General features: G+C 33.4%; 1 protein-coding gene across 3 annotated transcripts in view; it reads left to right on the plus strand.

Moving 5' to 3' along the window:
• The window catches only part of LOC114332529 (E3 ubiquitin-protein ligase Nedd-4), a 209,835-nt gene that overhangs the window by 63,567 nt on the left and 122,141 nt on the right, over positions 1–24,127 (plus strand). For all 3 annotated transcript variants that reach the window (XM_028282340.2, XM_028282342.2, XM_028282341.2), the window contains exon 5: positions 7,591–7,751. In XM_028282340.2, the coding sequence (XP_028138141.2) occupies positions 7,591–7,751 (161 nt within the window). The remainder of the gene's footprint in view (positions 1–7,590; positions 7,752–24,127) is intronic.

Consider the following 24,127-nt stretch of genomic DNA (forward strand, 5'->3'; position numbering starts at 1 on the left):
CAGAATTCAACGGATAAGTTTTTTTATCTAACGCCGGTTATATTATTAGATCCAGACAACACTGAATGTAATCTAGACCTAGACTACGCATCTGACGAAATTGACGAAAAGGGTTTCAAGCTGGAAAAAATTCGACTGCGGACTTTCGTTGCTGCTACAGGCAACGAAATTGATTAATGCAGACTCACTCGAATTATTTAAATTTATGGTTAAATCCAAGTTGGAAGATACTCTGCCCAATATTTTAATAATGTTCCGAATATTTTTCACAGTTGCTATAAGCAATGCCAGCTGTGAGATGAGTTTTTCAAAATTGAAATTGATTAAAAATGATTTAAGATCGACAATGAGTACTCTAAGACTAACTAGTTTGGCTATTTTGTCTATTGAGCAAGAGGTGTGTGATCCGATAGACATTGACGGAGCAATAAAATACATTGCTCTTAAAAAAGTAGACGTATAAATTTTTAATTGAAGACGGGGGTTTTGTTTTTAATTCTAACAAATACTCATATAATAACTTTCAATAAAAATATAACATTATAGTATCGTTCTAATTCTAATTAAAAATTGATTTTATTTAATTTTGTCGATCGTCAAGGTGTGCCTACCTAATCTTAAGTAATGGGTACCTAAGTTATATCAATGTATCTAATTGGTTAAGTAAAAGAATTTTTGTATTAATAAACGTGATTGTAAAACTTGGATAAATTTTTTATTTAATCCAACCTGTATAATGCAAAATAATGATGACTGTTCTCGCCGAAAAGTTCTCTATAATTAATTATGTAATGTATAGTATACAATAAATTAAAATACCTAAATAAGAGGGCGGCAAAATTATCTTCCGCCCCGGGCGGCCGACACTCACGCTACGCCACTGTTTCAATCGTCAAATATTTATAAAAACTGTGTGTTTAATGGTACTTACATAAATAAATTACAATAAAATTTTGGTTTTGAACAGTTTTATTCATGAAATAATCGCAACAAATTGCACTCGACCTCTGAAATTAATATAGAATTTTTGCTCTCGTGACACTTTGACATAATTTCACTCGCCTTCGGCTCGTGAAATTAAAACTGTCAAAGTGTCACTCGGGAAAAATTCAATAATTTCAGAGCTCTTGTGCAATTACTACTGATTATAGAATGAAATACGAGCCACTTTCGATCTCAGTTGGCCCAACTATTCAAATTACGTTTTTTTTTTTTTTTCAGTGCATAATATTATAATAAAATTAAGTATATGCTTTTGTTGGTTCTCAAGTTAATTAACATGGAAGTTTTAATGACTTGCAATAGAAAAACAAAACAATTTAATGGGTTATTTTTATAACTTTCGCTATAATATTGTCATTATAATAATAATAATAAATCCAATGTAATTTTGTTATGAGTAGGTTAGAACTGAAGGCAGTTTTAACAAATCAAATGAATAATCACATACACAACCTGTTAAATGCATTTTATAAATTTTGACGTGAAAATGGATAGAGGAAATATTATCCGTGACAAAATTTGTTAAATTATTAGATTTTGAATTTTCGAAAATCAACCTCGGAAAGGACCCCGCAACACTCCTTATGGAAAAGTGGTCCCGGTCAAATTTAACGAAACTTTGGTCAATGATAATTCTCAGTGAATAGATTAAAAAAGTTCATGGCACCTAGGTCTGAAAAACTATTATTCTCGAGCTACAGCCTTCTGAAGTTCTTAAATTCAGGTACCCGGTTTACGTTAAGTGCACTAATTCACGGTCAAGTGAATGAAAATACATCTATTATTTAAAGAAGAGAGACTCATTTTCGTCATGCAGATTTGCGTGTTGCATATTAATTCGTGGTTAAAAATAGATTAATCGTATTTTAGTCTTCAGAAAATCTCCGAAAGGTACTCAGAAAACTGAAGAAGTGCGATAGAAAATGCGTTGCTACAGCGACATACGAATTATGTTTTCATGAATGGTTCAGACTTATCCAATACCAGCATAGCTGCAGTTCCGCCTTATCTTTAGAAAACTACTGAATAGCGGCGAATCTAGAGGTGAATAGGGTAATTCCCTCCGTAACACGTTCCAGAACTAAATATAAAAATTATGAAACAAAAAAAATATATTAGCTGACATGAAACTTACTACAGACAGACAAATTCAACCCAATTAACTCGACGGTTAGGAATATTAAGGGAATTTATTGCACATGTTATTATCTATGTCTTGTAGTTTGGGTTTATCTATTTTATGTATTTAGGGGTTGGTGTTTTATTGGAAGTCGCTCCCCTCTCCCATGGCAAATGTTCCGCCACTGCTACTGAAGCGCCTTCAGAAAATTTAGGAACAACCACAATAAGTGCTGCTAGAGTAGAACAAGAAATCTCACGTTTTCACGCATGCAGAATAGAGTGCCTCTAAAAATCATTAGATATGCCGACGAGGCAGTAGTTTTTGCAAATATCTTGCAAATGATAATATCCAGCATATCAGATATGAGTAGATTAAATGAACTTGATCTCAATACGAAAAGAAAAAACAAAGTACTTACATGGTAATAGGTAAACGCGAAATGTTAATTACAATCTTCTATGGAAAAATCGGGTTTATGTTATCTTTGACTATCTGTACGTTAAGATTTTGCTGATTTTGGTTAGATGCATCATATTTTATGTTGTGTTAACTAACGACCTATCGGGATACTTCAGTAGCAATGACGGAACATTTGCCTTGTGGGAGGGGAGCGACTTCCAATAAAACACCAACCCCAAAATATATAAAATAGATACTACATAAAAAAACACAGGTAATAACATGTGCAATAAGTTCCCTTTATTTTTCTAACTGTCGAGTTAATTGGGTTGAATTTGTCCGTCTGTAGTAAGTTGCATGTAAGCTAACATATTTCAACGTGTAATAATCAGGTTTCAAACAATTTTTTCTTTAATTCTGGACCGTGTTACTAGGGGAATTCCCCTATTCCCCCCTAAATCCGCCACTGTTCAATAGTTTTCTAAAGATAAGGTGTAACTGCAGCTATGCTGGTATTGGATAAGTGTGAAGCATTCATGAAAACATGATAATTGTTATGTCACTCTAGCAGCACATTTTCTATCGCACTTCTTCAGTTTTCTGAGGACTTTTCGGAGGTTTTCTGAAGACTAAAATACGATGCATCTATTTTTGACCACGAATTCATATGCAACACGCAAATATGCATGAAGAAAATAAGTCTGTGTTCTTTAAGTAATAGATATTTTCATTCACTAGACCGTGAATTAGTGCACTTAACGTAAACCGAGTACCTAAATTTAAGAACTTCAGAAGGCTGTAGCTCAAGAATAATAATTTTTCAGACCTAGGTGTCATGAACTTTCTTAATCTACTCACTGAGGACTATCATTTACCAAAGTTTCGTTAAATTTGACCGGGATCACTTTTCCATAAGGAGTGTTGCGGGGTGCTTTTAGATTTATTACAATTTTCACGGTACAGTGTAAGAAATATAGTAAGAAGATATAAAACTACAGATTCACTTGCCGGAAATCTTCGAAATAGGGGAAAAAGAAAATTACTGACAGCAATAGAAGAGCATTAAGAATTAGTGAAAAAAATTGGTTAAACAAATAACTAAAACCGTACCGAGAATTCGTATTTTGTTACAGGCTAAAGAAAAGCCTCTTGACGTCACAACAAAAGGAAAATAAGGTAAAATGGGCCAAAGAACATAAGGACTGGACTTTTCAGCAATGGGATGCGATACAATGGAGCGATTGGTCTAGATTTGAAGTATGCGTACGAGACAGTCGAGTCGCAAAAACAGACGAACCACTCTGCAGCGCTACTCTGTGGATCCACAAAGTGGCTTAAGCAGGCGATTTTGTAGCCCCAATGATTTTGTAATGGACGCCACAGTGGCGAGGATCGGCGACAGTGACCACCAGAGACATGTTAACCGTAGACAAGGCATACTGAGCAAAAAAGCGTAACGCGCAGCAGTCGATCGGTGGTCTATCTATCTCTTTTTACTAAGCGATACCGCTCATATGACGGACAAAGATGGCTAGACCACTCAAAATGAATATTGACCAATGGCGTCCTTGATATCGGCGTTACACCCCTATGCATTGAGTGGCATATGACTAGCCTCGTCTATGGTTAACATGTCTCTGGTGGCCACTGTGGCGTCCATTGCAAAATCATTGGGGCTACAAAACCGCCACTATGTGGATCCACTCAGTCAGTGGCGGCCCGTGAGGTAGTGCCATAGAGTCATGGCACTACCTTGCTAACTATGCAGAAACATATTTTTGATCTTCAAAACCTTTTAATGCTTGTTAATTTTTTTGTTTGTATTTCTTATTATCTTCATAAATTATATAAAATCTGGCAACCTTGTGCGTAGTACAATCCCTGCCACTTAAGCGCTGGTTTCCTCGAAAGCGGTGCCGACAACCTCCGATCGTAACACTGCGATGAATGACATCATAAAAAACTGTACCATGCAAAATAATAGCGTTGGTCTCCAAGGATGCGTTGGAAGCCACCGCTTGCTGAGCTTGCACATTCCATTGCCCCAGTGAAGAACCTTGAATTTTTCACCGTAATCTGACGTAATTCATCGCAGTGCTACGGTCGCTGTTAGTCGGTGCCGCTTTCGAGGAAACCCAGGCTTTACAGGGGAGATTATTCGACAGGAGAATGTTGTACCGAAATCAGTACTGGCACGTCTGAAAAGACAAAGATTTCACGAGCATTCTATGTAAGTTACAGAGAAAGAGCTGTATTGGACTATTAGTATAAGTACCTTCAAATGAGAATCTTTGTGCCGGGCACGAGGGTATCTATTTATTTCGAATTTCTTTACGTGCTGGCTTGTCACTTTTATTATGTCTATTTTCTGTTAAAAAGTTTTTGTATTTTTAGAATTAAACTTTAGTGCATCATGATCGTCGGTGTATTATAAATAATATTTTGATTATTTCTTAGATTTAATTTATTAATAATTGACAATGAATCAAATTAGCATCTTAAAAAACTTTTTTGGTGGTTTTTCGTTAGAAAAAAAACTACAAATTTTATAAGATTTTGTGGAGCTTTCGAGTTAGCTTTAAGAGGTCACGACGAAAAAGAAAATTCAGAAAATAGAGGCATATTTAAGAAGCTGGTCAATTTTAGCGCCGAATTAGACAACGACTTAAAGGTTCCTATTCAAAGTTCCAGATCTTTCAAAGGTCTACCTTCTTCGGACATTAAGTTGCTTCTAATTTATTTATGTCGGAGAAGTTTCCTGCTTACAAGCATCAGTTCCCCGATTTATTTCTTAATGAAACATGGAGACAGTTTTAATTTTTAAGCAAAACTCGGTTTAAAACTCAATTAGAAGAACTGTATTAGCGAGATGAATTAGTTACTACCTCTGGTGCTGTTCTGCTATCGGTTTTATTAAACGAGGAAGGTTTAAAAAGACATAGTGTTATCTAGTTAATGTTACAGAAATAAGAATAACCTTCACCTAATACTATTATCATAGATGCTTACAAATTTTTGAAAAATCTGACGTTGGATAAACTTGATAATGAGCTCGGAGGATGTTGTAAGTGTGTCCATTTCAAATAATAAGTGGTGTGTCCATTTCAAGATATAGAAGGGGAATGTGACAACACTACAAAAAACTACGACTATAAGAATACAACAAAAGGTAGATAGATAGTACGACATCCAAGTAGATGACACAGCTACTCCTTAGACGAATGGTAGAGATAGAAGGATAAAATATTTTTTTCGTCTCAACGCAACGACGAGAGGCTGTCCACAATACAATGGGAGTTCTGGACAGCCACAACAATTGGACAACTTCATAGCAATCTGAAAATCCTGTGACACGATTAAGAGAGGTCTTATTATATAAGTACAAGGTGTAAATAAGTGGTACTCGAGTTCAATTCTACTAAAATCATCTTAATATAATTTACCAAAAAAAAGGAAGCCCTTAACCCTTCGACGATAACAATAGATGGGAGCGCAGTTGAGTGGAAAGCAGAGGTTAAACGTCTAGGCATCATCCTAGATAAGACTCATTTGTTACAAGCATGAAGATGGTGATGATCGGCAAGTCCACAAAAGCGTAATAGCCTAAACGAAATACGAAAAAAATATACTGTGTGATTTTTAATTTGTCTACTAAAACAAAATACTTTTATTACGTTTTTCGATATATCTCAAAAGTGGTATACTAAATAAAAAAATATGAAAAAAAAATTTAAGCAACGCTTTTCTTTAGTTACGATTGACTAAAATTAAAAATTTTATAAAAAATCAACTAAAAAGCAAAAAATAAAAAAAATTCAAACTCGAAGGATTATTCGAAAAAAACTGTTAGACGGATTAAATGTACAAAAATCTCACACATTCGTTAAAAAATTGAAAAAATCTAACACATTCGTTAAAGAAAAGCGTAGGGCGAAAACCGTTTATTCGATGAAGACGCGCCCCACGCTTTTCTTTATCGAATGTGTTAGATTTTTTTTTATTTTTTGCTTTTTAGTTGATTTGTTATAATATTTTTAATTTTAGTCAATCGTAACTAAAGAAAAGCGTTGCTTAAAACTTTTTTTTCCATATTTTTTTTTACTTTTTAGTCTTACACTTTTCAAACTTAATATATCGTCATGTTTATTAAAATATATGTATAAAACATATGATGTACAGCTGGTTTTTAAAAAAACTGATACGACTCTTATTTAGTAAGATATGATCATTTTGAGCAGTGTATGATTGGTCTGACATTATATTATATTTATTATGACAGACAAATAATAAAATAAACAAACAAACAGCCATTTTTTGAGGTTGAAGTTATCTGACAAATTTTAAGATTTGGCAGTGACAGTGACAGTATGTAAATAATAAGTATTTATCCTTCAAAATATAATAAATTAAATATAATTAAATATTCATTATATCACACCTCATCAAAAGCTTTTTACAAGAAGATAGTCAGCGATTTTGATATGGCTTAGAGCCAGACTATATCAAGATCGCCTATAAATCGTGCTGGTAATTGCCTTGCAGCGAGACCAAGAACAAAAAGAAGAAGAAGAGGAAAGTACACTGCTCAGTTTTCTACAAAATACACTTTAAGAGTCGTATCAGTTTTTTTTTGGAACCAGCTGTACAAACATGAAAATTAGTCGGAATCGGCAAAAAATTTGAAATTTTATTGTTTATTTATGGAACATAACGTAAACAATTAACGTAAAAAGTGAAATTATGTATAGTTCATATAATTAGCTACAATCTGTAAAAGTTTCAAGTTTCTTCATTATAAAAAACAAGAAAATTTAAGCATTTTCCATTAAAATCGTTTTTTTTTTTATTTAAACAATAATTAATAAACATAAAAAACATTATTGACTATTCGTGTATTGTTCCCGCGAATGCATATGTCTGCAAATTTTCATTAATTGGCATTGAAGAAAATACAGTCAAATTAACGTCTAAAGATTTGACACAAACGATTGAACTAAAGAAAAGCGTTTAAGACCTAATTTTGAACAGATAATTTTTATTTAACTTAACGTTTTTTTTACTTTCAGGTTAAACCAGGAGAACACAAGTTGGTGTTACAAGTTTTTGATGAAAATCGGTTAACTAGAGATGATTTTTTGGGTATGGTTGAACTTCCCCTGCTAAATTTACCAAAAGAACAACCAGAAAGAAATATACCACCTGTCAAGTATTTGCTGCAACCGAGGAGGTAACTATTGAGAACTGCTTTCTTAATTCATTCGTTTTATCCTACAAATTTCATTACGCATCAGCAAAAGTGTGTTAAACCACTGAATAAAAAATTCCTAAACAATACCTGACAACCTTGATAACCACCTGGATAACCTGGAAATTAATCGGCAAACATACCTGAAACAGAAGTAAAACCCAGACCACATTGATCCTTTCATCGTACAGCATCCAATGTTGTGTCATAAACTTTAAGGGAATGGGTACGTAGTTTCTGATCCAATGCTATTCAAATGGGATTCATTTTTCGAATCCTGAGAAAACTAATAGGTATTTTTGAAAAATTTAAACGCAGAATGAAAGATTACGTTATTAGCGAGGGTCGAAAGTCCCTGAGAACTTCTATAATGTTTATTTTAATAAGTTACAGGGGTGAAAAACTAAGAGAAAATTTAGTGTGATTTTTAATTTCAAATATATCATTCAAAATAAACTTTTTATTCATTCTAAGGGACTTTCGGCCCTCGGTAATAATTATTTCATTCTGCGTTGAAATTTTTCAAAAATATTTATTGGTTTTTTCAGGATTCGAAAAAAATGAACACAATGTCCGTGGTAATATTTTCCAAATATATCTTTGTCATACAACGAACTCAGTCGAATAGAATATTGTCAGTCAGACAGTGACAATTTTAAATATTTGACATGGCATCGGGAATATTTTGGGTTTATAATTAAATAATATTGATAGTGTATTTTTGATAAATAATTGATTTAAGACGTGAACTTAATAAAAAGTTATTTATTGTTTATTATTTATGGAAGATCCAAGCAGAGAATACACCAGGGTATATTCAGTGATCCAAGTATTTTGTTGTTAAAGATGTTTAAAATTGTAAGCGTTTCATAGTAACAATATAATATTAAAAAAATCACTTTATTACTTTTCCTCTTTTCTCGATTGATTATTAGTTTTTGTTGTACAGTAGATAAATTATTTCAATCACTGAATACATAGTTAGTGAAAAAATTATAGTAATTAACCGAATTAATAATTAAGGCAATTAATTATAGAATGAACAGTTATCCAAGAACATTCAAAAGCCATCTTTAAAGTTAATGATGACATTGTCAAGTAAAGTTTACATATCCATACCAGTGAAAATTTTACTACACGTAATTTGCCGTGTAAAGACGGAAAAGGTAGGGATAGCAGTAAAATATTTTGCGAATTATGTACCGATGGCCTTAAGAACTGTATTTTGTAATTCGTTTCTGCAAGAACAGTCATCACGAGACTATATTTGGAAGGCTGAAGAAAACCTAGTGCACGTTATGCACAGTGATATAATATACACCGGTATTTAAGGGGGGGTATGGTAATGGTATATCGGGGCAGGGCCCACTTGTGAGCTCTTCAGACACTTAGACCTCCTACGGCGGGTCCATTGTATCACCCCTATCTTGCTGATCAGATCAGGTCCATAAGAACCTGGTCTTCGGCGTTTATGGGGCCCAGGCTGCACCGAGCTCCCATGCTAGTCCCCCAGAAACCTTATGGCCTCACAGAAAGCCACAAGTCTCTTGAAAGACAACTCCCTCACCTGGCTCGGCTGCATAGTTGCCGATCCCAGGATCTGCCACCTCCGATAGGCCAATACCGGGCACTCCCAGAGGACATGTGAGGAGGTTTCCTCCTCCTCGTTACATAGACGACACCATGAGCCATCCGCCAGTCCAAGCAGATAAAGGTGCAGTCGGAGTCTACAGTGGCCGGTGAGCATACCGACCACCAGGGAGCATCTTCTACGATCCAGAAGAAGCAGTTGGGCTGTAAGGCTTTTGGATGGCCCCACTATGTGGAGCCTGGAAGGGGGGGGGGGTATAGTTAATTCTACGTTTTTTTGCATAATTTTAAAACGTTTTCCCTTGAAAGTGGTAGGGTTAAATTAAATGGGTAAAAGGATATCTTAAAGAACAACACTTGAAGATTATTCAGTTAAATTTTTATTGAAAAATATTAAAAGATGAAGCAGTGGCGTCATTTTTAAGTAGATGATCCAAAAAAGAAGATGATTTGCGGTGTACGCCATATCTTCGGACAAAATCATTTGAAGAGTTTTTTGAGGTAGTGACGTCGAGTTTTTATGATTATATTGATTTTTAAATTCATGGTATAACTTTAAAGTGAAAAAATAAAAAAAAAACAAAAAAAAGTGTGTTCGGTAAAGAGAAAAATGGCAATATAAACAAAAAAAATATTAAAATAAGCAAAAACTCGACGTCACTACCTAGTAAAATATCTAAAAAAGAAGTGTGCAAAATTTCAGAAAGATCGGTGCATTACTTTTTGAGTTATGATGTACACCGCCTCAAAAAACATGTTTTTCAGAAAACGCGTTTAAAAAAATATAGTTTTGTCAATATAATACTAAGAAAATTTTTGTATATATCCATATCTCCGTCAATTTTGCTCGGAATAACTTGAAATCTTAATGGTATACTCTTGAAAATATTTACAATCAAATAAGCCAATAAAAAAAATCGAAAAAAATAATCAAAAATACTATACCCCCCTTAAGCGTCAATGCCCTTCCTGTAAGGATCTATGGAGAAGTATCACTGAGCTACAAGCCCTTATCCCTTGCCGTATTCTTCCTCCATATGCCGACCAGACGCCGGCACATTAGAGCCTTAAGTCTCAGATTCATTCGAATTTTAAACTGCTGCGTTGGCCTGTTTGTTTTCCGTTCATAGGAAGCTAGGACAAATAATCCCCGGACAAATAATCCCGGACAAAAAATCCCCACGAATTATCCCTGGACAAAAAATCCCCACAAATAATCGCCACAAATAATCCCCGGACAAAAAATCCCCACAATTTTTTTTGGACAAAGTATCCCCACAAAAAATCCTGGACAAAAAATCCCGTATAAAATAAAAATTATATTAGTATTACTCCTATAGATTAACTATATGTCCATTTTCCGTTGGAACTTTACCAAGCTGTAGACGGGGTTGTGAATTGCAACTTTTTAGAATTCCCTCTTGTCTTCACTGCAGCATCCATCTGGCTTGCAATTTTTAGAAGCCATGGAGGTTGTCACCAGGAAAATGGTCCAATAAGTTTTTCAATTAAAAATCTTTTAAAAGTATTTTATTTTACAAATATTTTTATTAGGTTAAAAAACTTACTTTCATTTAACAGATGCCGCTACACACCTACCTTCACGTAAGTTACAATGGAGGACTAATGAATGTCGAAAATTTTTACCTGGAGTAGAGATAGCAGCCTATGCATTATCTGAAGAGCCTCTAACAAGAGGTGAAATCGTCGATAAGAGTGTTGGTTGCGCTCTCTAACCTAAGTAAAAATTAAGACAGTTTTGGCTTCGCATTGCAACTGAATAAAAATGGTATACATTTTTATTTTATATTAGTATTACTCCTATAGAGTAACTAGGTCCATTTTCCGTTGGAGCTTTACCAAGATGTAGACGGGGTTGTGAATTGCAACTTTTTAGAATTTCCTCTTGTCTTCACTGCAGCATCCATCTGGCTTGCAATTTTTAGAAACCATGGAGGTTGTCACCAGGAAAATGGTCCAATAAGTTTTTCAATTAAAAATCTTTTAGAAGTATTTTATTTTACAAATATTTTTATTACGTTGAAAAACTTAGACTTCCATTTTTTTATTTTTTAGTATTCCTAAGTTAGAAGCCGTTTTGAGTCTGAAGTATATTCCAAGGTTTAGCGGTAGTGTATGGTCGAAAGTCCATTCCAATATTTAGCGATTATATTGGTTGTTTGTGAAAATAGAAGATATAAATGCACTGTATATCTTCCTACATCATCATCATTCTCTTTTCCTTATCCCTATGCGGGGTCGGCTTCCCTAATTGCATTTCTCCACACGATTCTATCCTGGATCATATCAATATTAATCCCCTTTACCGACATGTCCTGCCTAATCGTCTCTCCCCACGTCTTCTTTGGTCTTCCTCTCCTCCTCCTTCCAGGAATCTGCACTTCAGCTACTCTTCGTATTGGATGATTAACGTCTCGACGTTGAACATGACCAAACCATCTCAACCTATGCTCTCTCATTTTGGCATCAATTGGTGCCACACCTAGACTTCCCCTAATATACTCATTTTTAATTTTATCCTTTCTTGTCACTCCACTCATCCATCTAAGCATTCTCATATCCGCCACATGCATTAGTTGTTCCTCTTTATTTTTCACTGCCCAACATATACAATTTATATACAATATAGAATTTTCCTTTCAGCTTCATTGGAACTTTTCTGTCACACAAGACACCACTCGCTTCCTTCTACTTCCACTGTATATCTTCCTACAAGAACTTGATTAAACTTGATTAAAATGAGGTGAATGTAAACCACAGAGAGAAATAAAAACACGAGGCGTTTCTTGGAATTTTATTCTAAGTACTGAGCTTAACCAAAAAGAAGAAATTATAGTCGACTCCTTTGCACACGGGGTCGAATTTGTCAATTGGCACAAACCTAATAAGTTACATGACTCTTGTACAGTCGTAACAGCATAAAAATTTACACATTAATGCTGTGTAATGGATTTTGTAGGAAAAATGATATATTTTAAACCGTTTATTTCCGCTTATATTTTTCATCTACAATTCAAACTAAGATATCTTTGCACACTTATAAATTGGAATATAAGGTGTCTTTTTCTAAATTAATATTTTTCTATATTCCAATTAACTTTTTTAATAAGTGTCATAGATACAATAAAAAAAACCTTTTACGGAAAATTTCTTTTAAATGGTTTGGGTCTTTTGTAATTTATTAATCTTTTTTATTTATGTATTTTTAATAGGGCATAATATATCAGGCAACCAGGCCCTAAAGCTCTAACTAAATAGAAAAACTCAATGATTTTTCTATGGTGTCACATCTATTTTGGGTATAGCCTCCTTTGATGCCGTTGGCTATCGGCAACATATTTGTAATATGTATGTCCTCAAAAAAGGGATGGAAAAATCTGCACAGGGATTTCAACGAACTTTAGTTTATTAACACACATGTGCCGGTTACTAGATCAATGCATTTAGGATTTTGCAACGTTGTTTTTTTTTTATTTTATTTTTTTTTATTTTATTGTTAACAGCGTCAACCACTCTGGGTTATTAACTGTACTATCATTGATACATATGGTTACTTAAATCTAGCATTTTGACGCATAGCAACGTTGTTTCAGCATATCCTTTGGACTGCTACAAATTCATAAACAGACGACCGAAGAATATCTCTTGATATTTCTCACTTCGAGTGGACATCTACAAAAGAGCAATCTACTATGATGGTCATAAACGAATACTTCTTCTTCTTCCTTCTTGTATGTAGGCTTAAGCCTGTTTCTTCTTCAATATTATCCTCCTAAATTGTTTAGGTTATCGCACCACCTTTTTCTTGGTCTGCCAATACTTCTTCGTCCATTTGGTGACTTATCTCGTGCTATTCGTACTATCCTATGAGACAGTTATATGCTGTGAGGAGAGTGTGAGGTTAAGTGATCCACCAAACAAAACCTTGGATAGTGAAGCTGACGATGAGGATTCGAGACAAACTGAAATAAGGTACTTAAAGAAAATTATTAATCAGAATGAAACAATAATATCAAATCAACAAATTACGATAAATTTATTGAAGGAACAACTAGATTTATTTAAATATATGCAAATAGCTGATCAGTCGCCATCTACAAAACAAAATACGAATTCAATCAACCATTCAAACAGAGACCCAAATTTTGAACGACCGAAACAGTCTAGCAGTAAAATATATCCAAAAAACGAAAACACTACACCCGCAAAAAATGTTGCTGTAAATGAAAGTCTAGTTGTTGATAAAGAAAGGAGTTCCCCAACAAAAACTCTATTTAAAAATAGTACCAATAAAAATAAACAAGTTGTTTCCTTAATCGAAAATAATAAACAATTATCAGCTGATATTTTAAGAATACAAACGGAGGCAAAATGTTCAGATATCATTAATTTAACAAACGATGAGAATTTGATAAATACTGAGAGTAAAAATTCGGTTCCAGTTCCAAATAATAATGGGCAAGAATGGAAAACTGTTAGGTATAAAAGAAGGAATGGACCTATTGTTATTGGCAATAATGAAAACTCTGAAATCAGTGGTGTCCCAAAATTTAGTCATCTTCATGTTACTAGGGTAAACCAGCATACAACGGCAGATAATCTTAAGAAGATGTTAGAAAAACACTTTCCAGAAGTGATATGTACGTCCTTAACGGCTAAGCATCCCAACATATATTCATCCTTTAAAGTCTCAATTTTTGAACAACATTTTGGTTTAGCGATGGACCCAAAACTATGGCCCGTAGGCTCTTATGTAAGCAGGTTTTTTATGAAGCGTCCAACACATACTCAAATAAAATGAAGGATGAAGAAACGACCGTTAACCCTCCATCAAATTTTCAAAATAACCTAATTCAACAAGGCACGGTAAGCATGTTTCATGTCAATTTACAGTGTATATCAAATAAAGTCGATATGATCAATGCTTTTCTTGCGGATAAAAAGTTCTATGACGTCATATGTTTTTCAGAGCACTGGCAAACTGAAGAAAATCTAAAATTAATTAACATCTCCGGCTTTTCACTAGCTAACTTTTTCTGTAGGGTTGAAAAGAAGCAAGGTGGCGTTGCAATTTATGTAAAAGAAAATCTTATGTATTCTTCTCTTAATCTAAATGAATATAACGTAGAGCAAACTTCAGAGTTTTGTGCAATTTATATACCTTCAATGAGAACCAATGTTTTAACTGTATACAGATCAGGTAATGGTGACTGTGACTTGTTCTTGGTGAATTTTGAGAATGTTATAGCATTCTTACTTAACAAAGCAGACAAACTGATTATACTTGGGGATTTTAATATAAATTTTAAAATTAAATCTGACTCTTCTTATGATATTCAAAATCTGTTAATGTCTTTTGGTCTAGAAATAACGATAAACGATTATACTAGAATCACATCTCAATCCAGTAGTTGCATCGATAACATTATGACTAACTTTTCTGAAAATATCTACAGGGTGGGCGTATTTGAACCTTGTTTCTCTGACCATCGAGCACAATTTATATCTATTGATTCTGATCTTAAAGTTGTTGACACTAATCAATCACTTCAACGGTCTATTACTTCTTCTGGTTTGCAGAAGCTTAAATATGCACTAGCTAGTACAAAGATGGACTTTTTCTATGACACCAATAACGATCCCGATGTCTTGATGTTCTTTTTAACTGAAACTTATAATAACTTAATATTAAAGTTTTTTCCATTAAAAAAAGTACGACAAACTGCTAAAATAACACCCGTGCAATGGTTTAATGACGAATTAAGGTCTTACAGATCTAATCTTTCTCTCATTAAACACATGGCAGATGTCACTAAGGATCCCGATATTTTCAAACTATATAAACAACAAAAATATGAATATAATCGGCAGTTACAAAATGCTAAAAAGTCGGCTTACTCTGGTTTTGTTACTAACTCCAATAATAAACCTAGAGACTGCTGGAAAATATTAAACTTCGAAAGAGGCAATACAAGATCCAGTTCGGTACAACCAGATCTATCTCCAGACGAAATAAATCAATTTTTTATTACAATCGCAGAGAATATAATTACATCCCTTCCCACTATTAATAACGATATCCTCTTCAGTTACAGAAACTATCCTTCCCCGAGTAAGTCCTTTTGTTTCCGACCCGTTGTGGAAGATGAGATCTCTCAAATAATTAAATCTCTTAATAATTCCAATTGTAAGGACGTTCACGAAATTAATAGCAAAATTTTAAAAGAAACTCACCAAATAGTTTTAACACCTTTCACTCATCTTATTAACTTAATTTTATCAACTGGAGTATTTCCAGAAGCACTAAAGTACTCAAAGGTACTACCTATCTATAAAAAAGGTGATTCCTCGAAAGCTGACAATTACAGACCCATAAGCATTGTTTCTACATTCGGGAAAGTGATTGAAAAGGTGATCAAACAACAATTATATTCTTATTTTGAGTCTAAAAGTTATTTTAGCAACTCGCAATATGGATTCAGAAGTGCTCGTTCTACTACAAACGCGGTATATAATATTGTGAGCGAGGTGATTGAGGGGCTTGAACGTGGCAATCGCATAGCAATTTCTCTCTGCGATTTGTCGAAGGCTTTTGACTGCGTTTCACATGACATTTTGCTCCACAAATTAAACTATTATGGAGTCAGAGGTATCCCTCTTAAGCTTATCTCTTCGTACCTATGTGGTAGACACCAGGCTGTAGTCTCTAAAGGTTATCTCTCCGATTTTCGACCCGTAAAACATGGAGTCCCACAAGGTTCGGTCTTGGGACCTCTTTTATTCATTATATATGTCAACGATTTGCCTCATTTCATATCTCCGTACAAATCAGTACAATTTGCGGATGATACGACATACATAATATCAGGTAATAAAAATGAGGATTTAAAAATGGCTTACGAGGAAGTCTCTGATAAATCTAGCACATGGTTTGCTGCGAACAAACTAAAACTCAATACTGAAAAAACGCAGGACTTGATTATATCTGCAAGTGGTTTACATGGCGATCCAGATGACAAAGACACTGCTAAACTATTAGGAATAACCATAGACAATCGATTGAACTGGTCGGCTCATATTTCACAAGTAAATACGAAGCTGTCTAGTTCATTGTTTCTTATTCGTCAACTAGCAAGGGTTGTCAACTTTGAGACATTGAAGGTGACATATTTTTCTTTATTTCACTCACACCTAAGCTATGGATTAATCTTATGGGGCAATTCAACAAATGCTCTTCAAATTTTCAGGATGCAAAAGAAAGCTATCCGGATTTTAGCAGGGGTTAGTTATCTGGAACATTGCCGACCTCTCTTCATCAAATTAAAAATTATGCCGCTACCCACTCTGTTGATATATCAAGTTCTGACTGAAATTCACAGAAAAAGGTCCCATTTAACAAAGCAGTCTGATGTTCACGTTCACAATACGCGATACTCTCACTATTTACGAACAAATCGCTCTAGATTGCGTCTTTCAGATAAAAATTGTCTTAATTATAACTACTACAATATTTTACCAAAAGATATTAAACAGCTAAGCTGTAACAGTTTCAAAAAAGTAATAAAAAGGTATCTGTTGAAACATTGCTTTTATTGCTCGGAAGAATATATGACTCATTGCAGAACATCTACTGAAATGCTTACCGTGACACAAAATATTTTTTGTTAATCTATATTCTTGTTTGTGATACATATTTATAAGTTGTGTTTTATATTTCTGTTTTATATACCTTGTGATTTTATATACCTTGTAATTTTTATATTCCTTATTTTGACTTTGTAATTTTGACTTGCTACAAACAATTTTTTTTTGTAAAGTAGTTAAATAAATCTATCTATCTATCTATCTATCTATATCCTATCCTCTGCCATTCTACTAATGTGTTCGTTCCACTCCTGTTTCCGTTTTGTCACCCATCCATTTATGTCTTCTATATTGCATGATCTTCTTATGTTTTCGCTCCTCTCCCTATCCAACAGACTTTTCCCTGATATTCGTCGGAGTATTTTCATCTCTGTTGTTTCTAGTAGTCGTCTCGTTTTAGATGTGTCAGGCCTTGTCTCCGCCGTGTATGTTAATATAGGTCTAATTGCTGCTTTATAGATTCTTGCTTTTGTGTCTTGTCTTAAGTGTTTGTTCTTCCAGATTGTGTCATTAAGAGATCCCGCCGCTTTACTTGCTTTTAAGCTTTGTTGTCGTACTTCCTCTTCAACATCTCCGTAACTGGTTATATCAATTCCCAGATATCTAAACCTTGCTTCCTGCTTTATTATTTTCCCATCAATTTCGATTTTACATCGTAGTGGGTATTTAGATGTTGTCATACATTTGGTTTTTTCTGCTGATATTATCATATTGTATTTCTTGGCTGTTGTATTAAAGATGTGTGTTAATCTTTGGAGATCGTCTTCTGTCTCGGCGATTAATGCGGCGTCGTCTGCATAACACAATACTTTGATTTCTTTATTCCCCATTCTGTAACCACGACCTTTACGTACTGCTTCTATTATTTCGTCCATTATTATATTAAAGAGCAGTGGGCTTAATGAGTCACCTTGTCTGACTCCACTTTGTACTGGTATAAACTGCGTTAGTTTTCCATTTATCTTTGCCTGCATTCGATTATGAAAGTAGATGTTTTCGATGGTTTGTATAATATTGATTGGTATGTTTCTTCCATACAGTAAATGTAAGACGTCTTCGACTTGGATGCGATCGAAAGACTTTGTCAGGTCTATAAAACATAGATATGCTGGTTTATTGTACTCAATGGCCTTTTCTGTGATTTGTCTCAGTACAAATACGGCGTCTACGCAGGATCTTCCGGATCTGAATCCTTGTTGTTCATCTGATAAAGTTGTTAGTTTATTGATTTTGTTGGTTAGGACTTTTGTGGTTAGCTTAAGTGCATAAACGAATACGATTTGGTAAAATCGTATTCTATTTTTGAGCTATATGAAGTTAGCGAAAGTAAAGAATTTCGGCAAAAACTTTGCTATCGCTTTCATGCATTTAAAAGCGAAATATAAATAACGTACGAAATTATTTTTAAAATTATTTATAGTATGGTATAACTAGACCCAAACCCAGACATCCAAAGTGAAAGTTATCCTCCAACACCAAATTGTTCCATATGGTCCACAAAATGTTCAGAAAAAAGTCACACCAATTTGACCATCATCGGGTTTGGGGGGAGGGGGGGGGGAATCGGTAAATTCGTAGTTTTTTACGTTTTTCGTCAATATTTCTAAAACTATGCGGTTTAGCATGAACAACCTTCTATACAAAAATGTTCATTCAATTTAAAATAAAAAAATACCCTATGCATAATCCTTCCCATAATTGGTCCAAAAAAAGGCCTAACCCAGATATCTAAAGTAACAGTTTTCCTCCAACATCAAATTGTTCTATATGGTCCACATACTGTTCAGTAAAAAGTTACACCATATGAAACGTCCGGTTTGGGGGGGGGGGAGATGGGGGAGAAGTTGGTAAATCAGTAGTATCTTTACATTTTTCGTCAATATTTCTAAAACTATGCGGTATAGCATGAACAACCTTCTATACAAAAATGTTCTACATTCAATTTAAAATAAAAAAGAACCTATGCATAATCCTTCCCATAATTGGTCCAAAAAAAGGCCTAACCCAGATATCCAAAGTGAAAGTTTTCCTCCAACATCAAATTGTTCTATATGGTCCACATATTGTTCAGTAAAAAGTTACACCATTTTGAACGTCCGGTTTGGGGGGGGGGGGAAGATGGGGGAGAAGTCGGTAAATTAGTAGTATCTTTACGTTTTTCGTCAATATTTCTAAAACTATGCTTTAGCTTAAACAATGTTCTATACAAAAATCTTCTACATAAAATTTAACAAAAAAGGTCCTATACATAATTGTTATAAAATCAACAATTCCAGAGTTACGGAGGAAGTGGAGGTTTTCGATACTTTTTATATTTTTTGGGCAATTTGTAATATTATTACCGATGAAAGAAATTTTCTTTAACAGGATTGTGTTTTGTAAATAAAATTTGCTATTTCAGTGGCCGATGGTATGTTAGTGATAAGCCCTTGAAGAAACGTCAACCTCACCACCCAAAATCATCAATTGCCCAAAAAGTATAAAAAGTATCGAAAACCTCCACTTTTCACCCTCCGTAACTCTGGAACCGTTGATTTTATAACAATTATGTATAGGACCTTTTTTGTTTTAAATTTTATGTAGAACATTTTTGTATAGAACATTGTTTACGCTAAAGCATAGTTTTAGAAATATTGACGAAAAACGTAAAAAATCTACTAATTTACCAACTTCTCCCCCACTTTTTTCTTTACATTATGTGGACCATATAAAACAATTTGGTGTTGAAGAATAACTTTCACTTTGGATGTCTGGGTTATGTCATTTTTTGGATCAATTGTATCATACTACGTATTAGAAAAACTCACACTGTTCAAGATAACATAAAATAAAAAATATACAATAATAATATAAAAAAGTTTGTTAACACTTAATTAGTTTAAAGGTAATATTACTCATTATGACACTATAAAAAATTACATTCAACTTACCTTATTCACGAAAAGTGACACAACTCAAAAGTGACGGACGATTTTCTTTATTGGTTTAGGCACACCTTCCAGTACGAACGCTGAAGTGACACTGTTCTTCCTGTAGCGAATGACGAACTAGCCTTCGATAAAAGTGACACAAGTGCCCTCTCGTGAAGAAATTTATAGTTAGAGATGTGACGATTTTCGTGAACGTTGGGACACTTTATTAATACGCATCCATAGTATAACCCCAAAATTCCCATTTTTTGACTTGTGTCAGTTTTCTTGCTGGCGTGCGATATGGCTCAAGAGCACTATTAAACAAACTCTCTGTATATGAATTGGTATCAATAGGATCTTACAACGTTCTTCTTCAATTGCGCTGTCCGTTGCGAACGTTGGCTATTAACATGACAATTCTCATCAATTCTGATGTTGCTTACGGCACTGCTGAATAGTTCGACTGATGCAAGCTCGAACCTTTTCCGCAGATTTTGGAGCCACGAGTGTCTTCTCCTGCCTGGACCTCGCTTACTGTCTATTTTCCCCTGGAAAATCAATTGCACTAGACAGTACTTATCGTGTCTCAATGTATGGCCTAGATATTCAATATTCAAGGTTCTTTTGTTTAATTGTGCTCTCGATTTCTTTCTCTTTTCTGATCCTGTAGATTACCTCTGTTAATGACATGTTCGGTCCAGGAGATACAAAGAATTCGTCGTTACACCCACATTTCGAATGCTTCTAGTTTTTTTGTGAGCGTCTCTGTCAGTGTCCAGATCTCCTCACCATGCATAGTAAGATCGGAAAAATGTAGCATTTATCTAAACGTAGTTTTATAGGAGGAGAGAAATCTTTGCTTATGAGGAGCTTTTTCATATTGTTATATGTTGCTCTAGCTCGTTCTATTCTCACCTTAATTTCTGTGCCCTGTTCCCATTTTGCATTTACGTTGGTGTCAAGATATACATAAGATTCTATATGGTCAATTAGTATGTTGTTTATCCGTAACTGTCGAGCAGGTTGTAGTCCAAGTAATGAAGCTTAAAATAGGACAAAACCTTGCAATTTTCACAGAATGGATCGATTTGCTTGAAAATTTGAAAATAAGTAGTGGATAATCCAAGGATCAAAATCTATATGATGCCGAAAGGCGCTTTTAACATGGGGTGGTTGCCACCCCATCTCGAGGGTGGAAATTTTGTATTATATTTTGACCACAAAAGTTGGTAAAAACATTCTTTCTAAGCAAAAATCGTTCTATCCTTTTTTTGATAAAATTAATAGTTTTCGATTTATTCGCTATCGAAAGTGTTAGTTTTATATCGAAAAAATCAATGTTTTTAATAGGTTTTCTGCTAATAACTCCAAAAGTTTTTGTTTTATCAAAACAACTTTACTTAACAAAAACGTACCTTTTAAAAAATAAACAAAACCTTTTTTTTATTTTCTTTAAGACCAATAGTAGTCTAGCTATACCTACTTTATTATGTTGGCTCTTCTTCGTCAAATGCTAAATATTGTAGTTTCAAAGTCAAAAGACGGGAAAACTATGCATTTTTCGAGGACAACTTGTTCAAACTAGTTTAAAGTACTTCAAAATATCTATCTCAGGATAATTTGTTCACACTAATTTAAAGTACATATTTAAAAATGTCTATCTCCAGAAATAAAATGAAAATAATGTCAGTCCCTATTTATGAATTATTAATAGGTTCTAGAAGTTTGACCGGTCCAGAATGATTAGTTTTTAAAAAAAATGGAGTTAAAAGCGAATGGCGAATTTTTGTAGTTTGGAAAAAAATGGCCTTATCTTCAGAATTGAAAAATTAGCATCAGAGATACGAAAAAATATTTAAATATGAAATTGTAGCTTATTTAATTCCTAAGAACCTAGTTTGCAAAAAAAAATTTTATATCAAAAATTGAGTGAGCTATTGACAATTAAAACTTGTAATAACATACAAAAACCACCTTTAGTCTGGGCTGATTATCGGAGAATAGGCCATTTTTGGGAAAAGTTATTTACCAGCAATTTTATTGCTGGAATCGAAGCTTATGATTATATATATATTAATAATATAGGTGTGCAAAGTCCGCAGATAGTGTGCTACTTTTTTTATTAACAAAATGGCGCCTACAAAACGTGTTCTTTTCAATTTTTGCTCCATAACTCCGAACATTTTAACTTTACACCAAAAACACCCCAATAAAAATTCACCGAAATTAAATTCTGCATAAAGAAATGTTTTTCCCGATCTGCTCCGACGAAAATTTTCCTCGGAAAATGCGGGTTTTCCCAACAAAATCTCTAATTTTCAAATAAAGTTTTAGGTAAGTAATTATTAATCAATAATTAATAACTTAGTGACATCAAAGCTTTCTTGGTATAGATTGTAATTACAGCAGCCGGTGAAAATGACACGAATATTTTAGCAACAATTCAGTTGTTAATTAACAATTTACGATCGCAATAATAACCAAAATAATCATGATACATTGATCAAACTTATAAAGATTATAAAGATGAGATGCTTATTTTTCCTTGGAAAATGCGGGCTTTCCCAACAAAATGTTTAAATTTCAAATAAAGTTTTAGATAAATAATTATCTACCAATAATTAAATAACTCGGTGACATAAAAGCTTTCTTGGTTTAGATTATAGTTCCAGAAGCCGGGGAAAATTAAACGAATATATTAGCAACAATTCAATTGTTAATTAATAATTTACGGTCGCAATAATAACCAAAATAATTATGATACACTGATCAAACTTTGAAATCTTATAAAGATGAGATGCCTATTTAATATTTTGTTGACAGAATATAAATTTTTAATTTTTTTGAATAATCTTTAAATGTTTAAAAAAATAGTTACTTATAAACAAATTAACGTTTCTCAGAAAGTTTTTATTATATTCTAATTTTAAAAAATAGGTAAAATGCGTATTTCAAAGATCTTGAAAATGAATGCTTTAAAACTTTTTTGCAACCATTTGCAAAAAAGTTATGAAACAGCAAAGTAAACATACGATTACTACGTTGTTTCGTATGTTTACTTTGCTGTTTCATAACTTTTTTGCAAACGGTTGGAAAATATTTTTAAAGCATCCATTTTCAAGACCTTTGAAATAAGCATTTTAAGTATTTTTAAAATTATATAATAAACAATTTCTGAGAAATGTTAATTTGTTTATAACTATTTTTTTTTAACATTTTAAGATTATGCAAAAAAATGAAAGATTTATATTTTGTCAACAAAATATTAAATAGGCATCACATCTTTATAATCTTTCTAAGTTTGATCAATGTCTCATGATTATTTTGGTTGTTATTGCGACTGTAAATTGTTAATTAACAATTGAATTGTTGCTAAAATATTCGTTTAATTTTCACCGGCTTTTGCAGTTATAATCTATACCAAGAAAGCTTTTATTTCACCAAGTTACTTATTTATTGATAAATAATTACTTGTCCAAAAAATTTATTTGAAAATTCGAGATTTTGTTGGGAAAACCCACATTTTCCGAGGAAAATTTTCGTCGGAGCAAATAGGGAAAAACATGCCTCTATGTAAAATTAAATTGGGGTGAATTTTTATTTGAGTGTTCTTGGCGTAAATTTAAAATCTTCGGAGTTATAGACCAATAATTGAAACAAACACGATTTGGGGGCGCCATTTTGTTAATAAAAAAAGTAGCACACTATCTGCGAACTTTGCATACCTATATTATTAATATATAGGATCATAATATTCGATTCCAGCAATAAAATTGCTGGTAAATAACCTTTCTTTGTACTTTACTAATTAGACCAGCGTATTATAACTATTTTTTTTTTAAATTTAAAGATTGTGCAAAAAAAACGAAAAATTTATATTGTCGATAAAACATTAAATAAGCATCTCATCTTTATAATCTTTATAAGTTTGATCAATGTATCATGATTATTTTGGTTATTATTGCGATCGTAAATTGTTAATTAACAACTGAATTGTTGCTAAAATATTCGTGTCATTTTCACCGGCTGCTGTAATTACAATCTATACCAAGAAAGCTTTGATGTCACTAAGTTATTAATTATTGATTAATAATTACTTACCTAAAACTTTATTTGAAAATTAGAGATTTTGTTGGGAAAACCCGCATTTTCCGAGGAAAATTTTCGTCGGTGCAAATCGGGAAAAACATA

This window comes from Diabrotica virgifera, chromosome 2 (assembly GCF_917563875.1).
Source record: "Diabrotica virgifera virgifera chromosome 2, PGI_DIABVI_V3a".
NCBI classification, from domain to species: domain Eukaryota; kingdom Metazoa; phylum Arthropoda; class Insecta; order Coleoptera; family Chrysomelidae; genus Diabrotica; species Diabrotica virgifera.